The sequence below is a fragment of the Halichoeres trimaculatus genome, unplaced genomic scaffold (genome assembly GCF_033239565.1).
Source record: "Halichoeres trimaculatus isolate MK-OKI-2021-1 unplaced genomic scaffold, fHalTri1.1 fHalTri1_scaffold_22, whole genome shotgun sequence".
In the NCBI taxonomy this organism is placed as follows: Eukaryota; Metazoa; Chordata; class Actinopteri; order Labriformes; family Labridae; genus Halichoeres; species Halichoeres trimaculatus.
Window position 1 is genome coordinate 10102381 of NW_027437200.1, and position 14060 is coordinate 10116440.

The window sequence follows — 14060 nt, forward strand, 5'->3', positions numbered from 1 at the left end:
CTTCCACATTGTCTCATATTCTAAGACCGGAGGTTGCCGCTTGCTTTGTACACATAATCGTCATGTACCTCCTCCCATCATGCTTCCTGTATTTACTGTAGCATGTGGGGTTGCCACTAATCGGCCGTACATTTCATCTCCTCCAGCTACTCCTGTCTTTACTACCTTGTAACCGCCAAAAGACACCAGCTACGTCCCAGCTCCAATAGGCAGGAACCAGACACATCAGATGCGCAGCTCCTAATTCTGCCGGACATGGACCCCTGATACTAGGGGTTGGTAAAAATATCGATGAATCGATGCATCAATACATCAAAGAATTGCCTTGCCCAATTCAATATCGATTCAGCAAATCCTCTGAATTGATTCACCTCCTGGCAAGTGGGGAGTGTGCGTGTTATTCCCATTGTGTGAACAAGGGCCACCAGAGTGACCAAACAAAAAATGTCAGCCAAAGCAGCAGCATAAAGCCAGATCCTTCGGATTTAAAGTCTGACGTTTGGGTTGCTGTATTGCTCCAAAAGGTGAGGTGACATACCACATATGTTCACATGGGGCATTAAATTGATAATTGAAGCATTTACATCAATATCAATATCGATACCGAATCGAATTTAATCGAATCGAATCGAATCGAATCGAATCGAATCAAATCAAATCAAATCAAATCAAATCAAGACGATATCGAATCGCAATCTAAAGAATCAAAATCAAATAGAATCGTGAGGCTCTTAGTAATACCCAGCCCTACCTGACACCTTAATCTATAGAATAGTAGATCGAGCTGAGGCACGGAAACCACCCAGGGACTTTCAAAACAAGACTTGCAGCTTGACTACAACAGCAAACCAACATAACGAGCAAAGCAAGACCAGGAATCAAGAGGTTTGAGGCTTTCCAGCCCAATGTGAATGAAGGGAGGATCATCATTGGGGTGTGAATCCAGGGCACTCCTTGATCTGTGACTCCAGCTGTTTGGAGGTCCTGATACATGCTGGACTCAATGCGCTGCTGATGTGAGTTGTTCAATGAGAGCGCATGCAGTCAACACCCAACAGAGCAGAGCTGGACCAGATCTGGTTCATTCTTGAAGTAGTAGTGGGTTACGTTAAGAATCACTGTGAAAATATATTATGTAGTGGGACGCAGACAATCTGATGATCATACAGCCCACACTGCCATCATGTGTTTTGGAGGAGTACTGCAGAGGTAGAAACCAAACTATGTGCAGACAGTTTCCATTCATCTAAAATATGAACTGATTCTAGTTTAAAGGAGAGTTTAAAGTTTAATGGATGAAGTTTCTGCTTTTTGACATTTTGAGTTGTATTTGTTTCTTTTTGTTTACAGCAAAAGAAAAGGATTGATTTACAGTGTGGTTGGATGTGGCCATCCTGCCTTGATTGAAAACAGAAACCATTTTGAGGTTTCGATGATTTCAGGTGTTGATCTATGTATCAAACTTTAGGTCCCAATATCAGAGTTTGTTTTTTATTAACCTAAACTCTGGTGGTTTTTCCAAGAACAGCCTTTCACAGTTTTTCTCATCATCACTATGTAGTTCCAGGAAAGACTGCTCACAAATTTCATCTTGAGAAATGATACCTGACTCATTAAATGTGTCTCATGTGGTTTGTACTCAATAAATCTGAGCTGAAGTGACACTCACTCACCTCCTTCAAGCTCACAATTTTTTTTTTAGCCAAATATAAGACTAATCCGTACTAAATAATCTCAACCCTTATGATTCCTCTGTTGTTTTTCTCTCTAGGTCAGAAACACCACAAACTTGCTGATAGTCAGTGGTTTGGGTTGTATTCACCCAGACCTCTAACAGCCTCAGATTGTGTATTCTGCTTGTTGACAGAAGAAAGCCCTCTATAGAGCAGCATCCACCTGAAAGGCCCTCACTTTATTACCTCCCTAAAAAAAACTTTCTCCTCTCGCCGCTGTTCTCTTCCCCCCGACGTCTTGATCTACGCCACCTGACAGCTCGAGACCGCAGACCCATTCATCTTCCTCCATCTCCCGTTTGATCCTGCAGCCCTGGGACTTCAAAGCCTCAAGGCCAGAGGACAGAGTCTGTCCACACTGACAGCTACAAGGACCTGAGGTCCACACCACACAGAAAGACAACCAAGACCTGCTCAGGGAGACGTGTGGGTCCTCCGGGAAACATGCTAATTCATGCTAATTTAGACAACGACACCAAAAGGCAGCCGGCCAAGTTCGGCTCAGTTTGGATGAATTCAACCACTTGCTGTGAGTTTTTTTAAGTGGGCTGTCCAGTCATGAATTTGCAGTATTATTCATACACTGCAACAATTATAACATCAACAAGAGAAGGAGAGAATATGTACATTATTCATTTTTGTCCTCCAGGGAGACGGAGGCAGTCAGAGCTAATGAGAGGCTGAAGCTTTGAAGTCATGGAGCCCTCGCCGAGGTGAATGGCATGAATTAAGTACCTCCATCAGACACGTTTTGCCGGGTGTGAATGCCTTCTAGACGGCTAATTTGAGCCGGCGTTATGCTCCCTGTCTTGTCTATTTTCTAAGTTTTTATTAGCAAATAGGAATATAATTAAATTTCCTTGCCCTTATCTACGAGAAGGACACGCTCAGCTTCATAGCAGCACCCCAGGAGATGTAAGGAAGAGGAAATTAATATTCCATGAGAATAAATGTAGAGGCTGGAGATAAACTTGTTGTGTTGTGGAGCAGAGTGGATGAAAAGTGAGAGGAGTGTGAAGTGTTTGGCAGAGACAGCTCCGCAGAAAGATGAAGCCAGCCAGACTCAACCCCTCCGTCTCCACCATCCTGCCCTGTGCCATGCTGATACACTATCTGCCCGGACAGATGCCCGCCCCGGCCTCACAGCGCCACTCTCCGGTCCCCTCCTTCAGCCGTATAGCTGCCTGCTGATGTTTTGACCGCCCTGGCACTCAGGATCACTCCTGTCTCCTTGAAGTGGCTCAGCAGAGAGATAACTGAACATGTGCTGACCTCGCTGATGGAGGGTCAGCGAGAGTCTGAGGCCAGACATGACGGGAAGACATTCAGCAGGAGTGAACATGGTGTAAACGGTTAGCTTACCTCCACAGCGAGCTCTCCAGGACCTTGGTGGAGTCAGCGTGGTAGTACTTGGTCAGGATCAGGATGACCTGCAAGATGAAACAAGAAGAGAGAAAATTAGACTTCACATACAGTAAAAGAAAAGATGGAGGAAGATAACAGGAAGGAAGTGATGATGGTTTGTTCAGTAACAATTCAACAAGAAAGCATCTGATGCTAACAGTTAGCTTAATGCTTCTCCTGTTGATAAATCTGGTTATTCATACTTGTATCCTGGTCTCTGATGTTTAGTTTTTGCAACACAAGCAGCAGAAATTCTAAAATCGGAGAAAAATGAGACCACTGTGGCTGAGAGTGGACTTCAAACTATTGGGTACCAACATGGAGTTGCACAGGTATCCACCTCATTCCTAGCAGCATTCCTCATTCCGAATGTGAAAGAAGAAGAAGGCAACAAAAAATATTTAATATGTCTGGCATGTGAGCATGAGAGCATTTCAAAGAGGAAACTTCTGGGAGAAAAGGGCAGAGCTTTTGTTCTCTTGCTCCCCCTGTGCAGGCCGATGGTTGTTGCCAGAAACCAGGGTGAGGTGTTCTTCAGGTAGCTCAATCATGCTTCTTATAACCAGGCTGAAGTCGTATGTGCACTAACCCAAATGAGTCTTACTTAAAAAACCTGATAGAAACAAAATTATTCAAGTCTTGGTATGCAGACGTCCTCAGTGACAAAGCCACAGAGTGAAGGCAATCAGACCTGCAGTTCCCCTCAGCTCCAAAAAAAGTTACATATATAGTATTTCACTCTCGTCGACTGTACAAAACTTGGACGCAGTCTCTGTAGAGGATCTAATGTGAGGAAAAGAGCTGGAGTTAAGGATAGTTTTAAACCTCCTCTCTAACATCTACAGGGTGCCCACCTGTCAGTCAAATCAACCAAGCCCCTAATAACGCAAAACTCATAAACTGATGGGGGGGGGTTTTGGTGAAAAAGAAAAGAGAAAATAATGATCCATCCAGACTAAAATCATGTTTTGAACCGGACACTGAACATGTTTATTTCTGCTTTTAAGATCTCCTTTTTGAATAGGCGTGTATATGGTTTCTGATGTTTCTGCAGCCAGCCTCTAGTGGACACCCCATGAACTGCAATTTTTGACACTTACGCACAGGCTTCATATCTGATGGCCAGAGATTGATGCTTGGAGGCAACATACAGCAGACATACTAACCAATGGTGGGCTGACTTGTCCTGTCAGCTTGGGTTACATGAAGCTAATAATCAGTATTTCTTGAGTTACACAAAATTAATTTCAGAATCTGTTCAAAATTAAGCTATATCACAATTTCATCCACCGATTAAATAATCTGTAAAATGATGGTTTATTTTCCTGTAGTATCTTTTTATTGTACCTGGTTTGATATCAGTAATTTAGTTATTCTTATTTCTTTTAACTGAGCAGTAAATCACATTTTCTTAATAATAATCAAATTCTATCTGTCAAACACTAAACCCAGGGTTAGCATCAGGATTTGTAGATTTTATTGTACCATCGAGGTCACTTTAACAGTCATCCCCTATCTTTGTTAAAACTTTTTTTTTTTTTTTTTGAGAATCATACTGTTGACGTCAAAGGCAACAATTGTTCAAAGGGTTTTCTAATTAACACTTTTATATGAAAGTGTTACTGTGCATTTACAGTGCTGGATGTAGATGCTGTTTGTCGAACATTACAAGCATCCTCTCTGTGCTCATCTTTCAAAGGAAAGAAAAACTCAGTCTGCATAGTGTCAGATTTTTATGCTGAGAGTGTTTGAGGGTGCTCAGAGAAACTATTACCCTGAACAAATAACAGTCTTGTTTGCCTCTTGGATTTTTAAAGACCGCTCTCATAAAGCTTCCCTCAGTGTCTCTCCAGCTCCCTGTGTGGAAGCAAAACTATGAATTTAGCTTAAGTACATTTCTTCTTCCGGCAATTTGGTTATGAAACATTTATTTATGATTTGTTATTGAGCCGAGGGCACACACAATAATATTGCTATTTGTCATAAAAGATCCAATAAATGAAACGTCGGGATGCATCCTTCAGATGACCGAGACGTCTGGGTCGGCAGCTCAGATCCCCTGTGTGAACGCTGGATCAGAGCCTCTTGTCTTTCATATTTCAGAGAACTCCTGTTCCTGACAGCTAGGCCTGCTGGGATTTGCGTTGCCATGGCAAGAGTGCTGGCGGGTCAGGCAGCACAGTGGGGCCTTAGGGTGTGACTGACAGGCAGGCTCTCAGCTCTAGGTAGTGGAGCGAGAGAAAGAGCCAGGCCTGCCTTCAGGCAGAGGGGTCCAGCCCAGAGGCAGCTGCTGACAGCAGGCTGTGTTCAAGGTGGCTGCCTTCGAGGAGTCTAGCTGTACAATCTTTCAGATGCGAGCATCTCTGATACATCTTTGTGCTAGATTCTCAGATTTTTAAATCCAGATCTCATTCATACATAAGATACAGCTGCAATACTTTAAGAGATTATCTGTCATATGAAATGAAGGTGTTTTTTGACACTAACAGGCTGGGACTGAAAATGTCTGACATTTTTTGCATTGACTGTTCTGTCAAGGTGGGACCTAGCCAAGGTTATAATAGTTAACTAAAACAAAACTAAAAACGAAAATTGAAATTTAAAATACATTGCAGTTAACTCAAACTAATAAAAACTAGAAAAGAAAACAGAAACGATAAGTAAACTAAAACTGTATCTTGTGTTCATAAAACTAACTCAAACTAACTAAAATTATAGACAAAATTTCCTTAGTCATAGTTTTTGACAATATTAATAGCCTTTAGGATTTAAATTAATCCGACAAATTTTCCCAACCAATTTTCCGACAGTTGTCAGCGCTGCACAGCACCATCATAGCAACGCACTGGGACAAGCTTGTTTACTGTACTGACAGGCTGTGCTTCTGTAATAGTTTAATTGCATGTGAGTCTGACTTTATTGTTACAGAGTCCAAGTTTCTAATTATTAAAGCTCATATTTTATTGTTTTACATAATTTATGTTTATATTTGTTTATTTAAGTTTATATTATTTTTTTTGTGTTTAAGGCAGCAGCAAACAGGTCAGTATCAGCATTGACTGAGCAGTGAGCACTATGTTGGACTTGAAAATAAACAGCATGACAAAATATTTACTCTGACCTTTTTGAGTCCTGCACCTGGTTAATAAGGTACGAAAAAACTAAAACTAAACTAAAACTAAACTAAAACTAAGCCTTGTTGCAAAAATCAAAACTAAATAAAAACTAGAATGCCTGCTCTAAAACTAAGTAAAACTAAACTGCAATGGAAAAAAAATGTCAAAACTAACTAAAACTAAACCATAATGAAAAATCCAAAACTATTTTAACCTTGGACCTAGCGACATCACACTCTCCAAAGACACCAGACTCCATTGAAAAAAACAGCTTTTTTACCACGCAGAACCCATGAGTTGCTAATCAACCCCTACTTCATGTACTACTGTTTGTTTGTGTTGTTGCTATCGTTCAGAATCCCAGATATCCTTTTAAAACACCAACAAACAAAATAATGCAAAGAAACTGTCTACCAAAGCTGAGGAACATCTGCAACACTTGCAGAATAAAATGACTGTTTTTGTCAGTGGAGTTTGGTGGCTTTGGAAAATGTGATGCAATGTCTGTTTCTGCATGAAAACAAATGCATTTTAAGAGATATGTCATTTAGTATCCTTTCCCTTATGTTTTTGAGTCGTTTAATAACAACTATTACAGCCTGTTTCATGACTGCTGGGTGAAGTCAGTGAACTTTACGTATCTCTTTGTCATGTAGAGAGAAAAATATGCATCAGACAGATTCAAAAATAGCAGAACTGCCTCATTTGTTGATCCACAAAGCTAGCATGTCCTAAATTATGGAGATCAGGGTCGATGCTCTTACTTTAAGTCAACAACGGTGTAAACATTATACAGCCTGGGTGGCCCCTGGGAAGATATTAGACAGCTAACAGGTTCAGGAGGTAAACATGTGGTTGATGTCTTTATCAGATAGGATGAAAGCTGCTCTGCCTCACTCAGCTGACTTAATAAGAAACCTGGCTGCAGGCCCAAATATGTTCCCAAGTATTTCAGAGCATTTGGCCCCATAGAGCCTAAAGAGGAGCCTTCGTACTGTCCACACAGCCCTGAGCATCTCTGCAGTGCAGGTCTTTAGTGTTTACTCCACACAAAGCTCTGGACTCAGCGGAGAAGCACACCTGGGGACAAACAGAATGAGTTTTGAGAAGTCTAGAGCAAATTCCACAACCCGCTCCATCATAAAAGCCACTTTGCAGTCTCCAGACGCTTCACTCAAAGCGTCCCAAACTCTGAGCTTCAACCTTTGAGGAGCTTTTCCTACACAGATGTTTACAAAGTCCAAAAAACTGGAACAGAGGGCCTTTCCCCGAGCAGACGCCAGCATGCCGGCACTGATAACAGCCCCGGTAACAAAGAGATTTGACTGAACACAACCTGCTTTCCCTCCTCTGACTGCAAGATAAACTTCCCCTTGCTGATGAAGAACAAGAAAGCCTCCATGAGAGATTGAGCAGCGAGGTTTTCTGAGTCATACAGCATGCAGAAGCTGCTGCCTGATTGGTCGGCGGATCTTCTGTGACTCAACTGGTGTCTCTGGAAACAGGCTGTCCGCCTCTGCACAGCTGTCCTTCTCCTAATGAGACACTGGTGTAAAGCTCGACACCCTCATCATGCAGGCAGAAAGGCAAAGTAACAGCAGCAGCCCCTTCACATGACGATCAGATCTGCTGCACACACACACAAATAGACACACACAGGGTTTGTGCCTCATGCTGAACAGTCACAACTTTTGGCCCACGGCTGAAAATTTAAAGAGAAAGGCTGAAAAAGGTAACACCTGACACCATTATGTCATGATTGTGTTTCAGTTGGTGCCAACTTGCACTTTCAACCAAATGGAGCAACATTATCAGCAATTTGGAGAAGTCAGACTCTGGCAGTGTGACAGAGATGATGAATAAATCTCACAGCTTATCACCAGTTGCAGTTGTTTGCACTCAAATTTAATCCCATACTTTAAATAAATCTATGCATCTGAAGAGCCTTTAACCTCAGTGTGTTTCAAACCAACACTTTCATGAGTTACGTCTGGATCTGCATATAAACATAATCGATGGGAGAGTTTTTTAAGGAGCTTTCCTTGCTTCAAAACCTCATTTCTTCCATTAAAGGTTGTTTCAACAGCCCAACTCTGCCAAAAGTGAAGTGCTTTTTTTAATTAAACCACATAAGTGACAATATTTGGCCTGATGTGCAGGAGGAAAGCAGAAATCCTCAAATTGGACAAGTCTGGATCAAACCCTTGAGACATTAAATGATTTGCAAAAAAAATACAATATTAGACATTTTGACTAAAGAGGCTGCAGAACAACTTGGTTGCATTAGAAAAGAGGACTCTACCTTTGTTATAAAGCTGGAGCATGCACGGTGTCCACATGCTGTGAGAGAAGCAGCTCTGCACTGACATATAATACTCTACAGCTAACATTCACAGAACACATGGTAAGCCTGTCTAAAATAAAAATCTGTAATTACAGCTCTCTAAGTGACTGACATGTCAAATTGCATCCTCTGTCTTCAACATGAGAGGGGAAAAGAAACTGTGCTTCCAAGCTCCATCGCTCCATCAGCCTCCAGAGATTGAGGTTTGCATCATTCATCCAAACGCCAATGCCGATAAAATATTCTGCTTCTCCATCCCCACGCTGAGCCGGCCTTCAAGGCCTTAAGTTCTGCTCAATTGGAAAATGATTTTTCTTTGGGGATGGAGTGGACGGGGCGAGGATGTATTCGGCCATAAATCAGTCCTGGCAGGAGGCAGAGGGAGCGTTTATTTGGCAGCAGTGCACCTCGCCACATTGACAAAACTGCTGAACAGCGCAAGGGCCAGATTCATACACCGCCTCTGGTGTACAGTAGCTGTGTGTTAAAGCTACAACTTGGCAGCGTCCTCCCTTCAGCTCATTGGACTAAAGGCGAAAAACTGGCACGGACAGGAACCCAACCACAGCGGCTTCAGAAACATTCCCTTCTTCCGTTTTTGGAAATGAGACAACATGCCAGTCAATACAAATAAATCAGGACAGACTTTCTACCCTGAAAAAAGTCTGAGGAAACATCCAGTAAGAGAAAATTACTCTGTGGATGAAGAATAATTTTAATTTGATGGGGTCTGGCAGCTAGTAAGAAGTCTCATACACATTCGATTTTGTTAAAAACGACCCAAAAACCAGCAGTTCTTACTAACCCTGAAAGTAACATATGAATGCTCCATTTGTTGGTATGTGGTCAAACATACCTGTGCCATCATGACTTGTAAATCAAACCACAGCTGTCTCTCGATACCAAATTGTAAGTAGTCAGTTTTCTGTGGTGTAACATGCATAAACATCAGCAAACGAGAAAAATGTTCTCCATTAGGGGGCGATATGGGCAAAGTATGTAAGGATTCTTCTTATGGCAGGATCTGGATTCTAATAGGATTGCTTTCATATTTGAACTGCAAACAACATTTTTAGCCCAAAATATTTATTACCATGTACTCCAGACTATTTTTTGCATCTATGTTCATCTTTTCTGTATCATTTCATAACTTTAATCTCATCTTGTGCCCTCTAATGTGATTTTTGAGCTCTCACATTTTAACATCACGTTAAATCCATTCATTTGAACTCGTCAGCTGTAAGAGTTGTTGAGTTTCTGTGGAATATACAGAGCTTTGGCTTTATACAGGTAGCCTATGCTGACCTTTAAGGTTCGTGTGGCCTCGATTGCTCGATCTTGTGGATATGCCCTCTATAACATCAGGAGGATCAGACCCTACCTGACACAACAGGCCAAGCAGCTTCTGGTACAGCCCCTGGTGCTCCCAGCCCAGTGCGGCTCTAAATCTCTAGTCAGACTCTTCTCCTCTGTTGTCCCCAAAAGGTGGAATGAAACATCTAACTCTGTGTGATCCACAGAGTCCCTTTCTACTTTTAAGAGATGTCTAAAGACTCATCTGTTCAGGGAACACTTAAGTACTTAACCTGACCCTTCTCCTCTTTGTCCTCAGGGGTAGAATAAGTCAGAAGGTCTCAGACCCAGCGTGATGTTTTGGTACCCCAAAATTCAGATGCACTGCTTTTGAAATTGCAGAGCCTGCATATTTTTAATGTGTAAAACTGAAAATAAGAGAAAGTTTCTATTTATTTTAAGATTTACACACAAAGACATAAGTACAGTGGGTTCACAGAACAACCTTAAGTCTAGTGTAAATATTTTTTTTCTGTGTGGCTATTTGTCCTCTTTAAAGGACATAAAGCAAGCACCATTTCTTGAAATTTTCCAGACAAGCAAATAATTTACGGCACATCCCAATCATGCATTCTTTGCCTCTTTTCACTGAACTTGTTGAACCCATCAAACTGTCTCAGAGGAAGTATCGCTCTCTTGGGGCCACCGTGTCGCTCCATGATCAGCCTCAGTGGGTTTCTTGTTTGTAAGCTGGTGGACAATGAGTCCAACGGCTTTATTGGGGAAAAGTCAACATGGCGGTCAGGACCCCTGAGTGACTTCAAACTACAGCGACAAGAGACCCCATTGAGAGAGGAGCCGAGGGCCGAGCCGACCATGAACTCCAGCCTGACAACTGCTGTTTGTCCCCGAGACATTCCCGTCAGCCGTGTGTCAATGGAGCACTATCAATCAGCTATTGAGGAGGAGACGGAGGGAGTTAAAGAGAGAAAAGGACCGGAGGGGGGATAAAGACGGACAGACTCCAGGACTCTTCAGGAAGAAAGCGCTCATTCATTTTTAAAGTGAAAACAGAGAAATGCAAGTACTCCATCCAAGTGTGTGACACCCTCTCCTCATCCCTCAGGGGGTGCTTCGCATTCTCCAGAAACAGACCACACACATAAACAATTCATCACAGGCTGGAATCAAAAGGGAGGGAATCATTTCTATTTCCCCAAAAAACAAAAGATGATTTCCAATTTATACTCTCTGGACACAAAGTCAATTCCAAGATGATTTAATTTAGAATAGGACCCTGACGCCATCTCTGTCTCTCCTGCAGACACATGAAGATTCACACATCAAAACATCTCAGTATTGAGCCATCTCTAACACGAACTCAAGTCTGTATGCATTAAGCTACTGGGAGAAAATCCACATTTCTTTGACGAAACAAAGTTAAGTCCGGGATAAGACAGTAATTAAATGAACTGTCGTGTCCACCTGCTGTCAAAAACTGAATCCAATGCCAAAACCACAAACTGTCATGATTCATGACCACACTCTACATCTGAAACTCTTAGAAGACTGTAACAATAGTTTTAATAGTTTTAATGCTTAACACTTGATTAGAGAGTATCTTGGTTATCATGCACCATATTAACCGCTGTAGCTTCACTATAGAGCAGTTAGCCAGGTAGCTTTTTTGACTATTATCTGACCAAAAGATGTTGCAAAATGTTTCTATTTCTACACACTGTACGGTCAATAGAGCTTTGGGTTATGTTTGTCATAAATTTTCTTGATATTTGACCATTTTTAAAAAACAGTCTGAAGCTAACTCTGTCGTCCAAGGCCATGTCCACACATAGCCGGGTATCTGGGCAACTACATATATTTTTATGCATTTAGAACTGTCATTTGATTGATTTTATTATTTTTTTATATTTCATTTTAACTTAAATGTGTATATATATTTTTTATACTTCTCTGTACAAAGTCCTTCATTATTATTATGCTTATTATTATTATTATTATTATTATTAATTAATTTATTTATTTTTTCTACTCAAGCTCTAGTTTTTTTCTATTTTTGTAGTATTTAGTTTGTATTTGCAATAATTGTTTAGAGAGAGTGTGGTTAGTCAAATTCCCTGTATTCTTGAGATACTTGGCAAATAAGACGATTATGATTCTGATCCACCTTAAACTGCAGTTTTATGTCAATAAAAACAATGTGTTCTGAAAAACTCTGGCCAAAGAGAGTTTTTGGAAAACTCTGGCTCATGGTTTTGTGCCAAGAAACTGAGTTCTTGATTCTCAAACATCACAGTTGAATGACTGGGCGGTCTTTCTGATTGGATTGCACAGATTTCACATCTGGAAAACCCTGACAAATATGGGTTTGGCATGCTCTGAGCCATCAGCGGATTTGCTTGGTAAGTGTGGACAAAAAATTTTTAATAAGCGAATTCAAAGGGATATTTGTTTTTGAAAAGACCTGGCTAAATGTGAACAAGGCATCAGCCATGGTATCAAACCACAGCGGTGCAGTAGAGAAGCTTTTATCTGAGTTGTGATTTCACCAACCAGGTAAGAAACAAAGAGGTAGGAGGGAAACAAACAGGGCAGGAGGTAAAATTAAACCAGAACCATGAAATAAGGAAGAAACACGAAAGACTCAACACCCTCTATCTTCCCTGTAGGTGAGCAAGGACTCTCGTTTAAAACCTTTGAAAACAGGATTAATAGATCCACAGCTCCTTACTCTGCGAAAATAAACCATGTGTTTTTGTACAAGGTCAACTCATACCTTTAAAGAAGTGAAAATTAGGCAGCTAATTTTAATTTTGCAGCCTGAAACCCTAAGTTGTGTCTCACAAGGACATCCAGAGCCTCTCCTCCTCGTCCTTGCCCGCTCAGACACGCACATATGCGCGCTCTATAAAATAAAGTGCTTCATTCATCCCAATAATTCCCCATTACCCCTAACCCTGCGTCGGCCGTGCTAATGGCTGAGGACAGCAGTGGCCGCTGAGCAGTCACATCTGGTTGGAGTCGTTTCTGTGTTGGACCTTGACCACGGTCTTTATCGGAGGCCAGCCGCTGACCCACAGACTCGTTACCATTTTGACAGGAATTTGCCTCCATTCATTAAACCACTCGGGCAGAGAGGAGGGGGGAGGGCAATTACATGGCTCTTTGCACCTGCTTCGCCCTCAGCTCCGTTCACACACAAAGCTAACCACTGACCCCACTCTCATGGGTTCATCCACTCTGCTGCAATAAATGCACATCTGGATCTCAGACAAACTGCTGCAGGTGGATTGGAAACCCCTTCGACTGGGTTGTTCTCCAAAAATGTGCAAAAATTTGTATCAAAACTGCAAAAGGTTCAGTCTGGTTGGAGAGAGGTTGTAAAGCTTGGTAAAGACTGTGTAAAACATGGATGTACAAGAAGTGGGGTCAACCACTTGGTGCCTAAAGTGGCGTTTTGAAGCATGGAAAAGCCGACTCAACCTAACATTCAGTCGACCTGGTAAGAGGCAAAGAGGTGGGCCTTTAGCCACCTTGCTAACAGCTGCTGTGTGTCTGCTGTCAGTCAAAATAACTATGGCCTCGATTACAAAAACTAGCCTGCTTAGCATCTTCCAAAATTATGATTAGTAAAAAAAGTTATCCCCGTAGAGTTCGCCATTAAAGAAATGAGCCATTCAGGCTAAAATTGATTTAAATAAGGCTAAAAACATTCTTAGTTTTGCAGTTTACATTTAAGTTGTTGTTGTTTTTGTTTTTGGCTTTTTTATATGTCCAAAACTCATTCATAGTTGATAAGTATAATAAAGATTCATGAGGGCTGACGAAACTTCAAATTTTATTTGGTCCATCTATAAAAATAGAGTTGCATCATGACAAAAACTCAAAAATTTAAAGATTGTTTAGAATGATATAGAACTTATAAATCAAGTTTGAAAATGCCCAAAAAATAATTATTATTTTTGTCACATGACTTCACTTAGATTCACTCTAAGTCCCTCATGGCCTCAACTGCACAGACTACGGCTGCACAACAGCTGCTAATGGCGGCACCTGTGACAGGGGTATTTTGGATTTAAAACCGTGTAACGTTAAATGGCGAAACCATACTGTCCGATCTATAAACAGTCGATGGTGCCGACTAGCAGGTGT

The 14060-nt window shown here is 41.4% G+C and overlaps 1 protein-coding gene across 8 annotated transcripts in view; it reads right to left on the reverse strand.

Moving 5' to 3' along the window:
• sorcs2 (sortilin-related VPS10 domain containing receptor 2) overlaps nt 1-14060 on the reverse strand; it is a 403210-nt gene that overhangs the window by 283646 nt on the left and 105504 nt on the right. For all 8 annotated transcript variants that reach the window (XM_074699314.1, XM_074699319.1, XM_074699318.1 and 5 more), the window contains exon 2: nt 3096-3163. In XM_074699314.1, coding sequence (XP_074555415.1) covers nt 3096-3163 — 68 coding nt within the window. The remainder of the gene's footprint in view (nt 1-3095; nt 3164-14060) is intronic.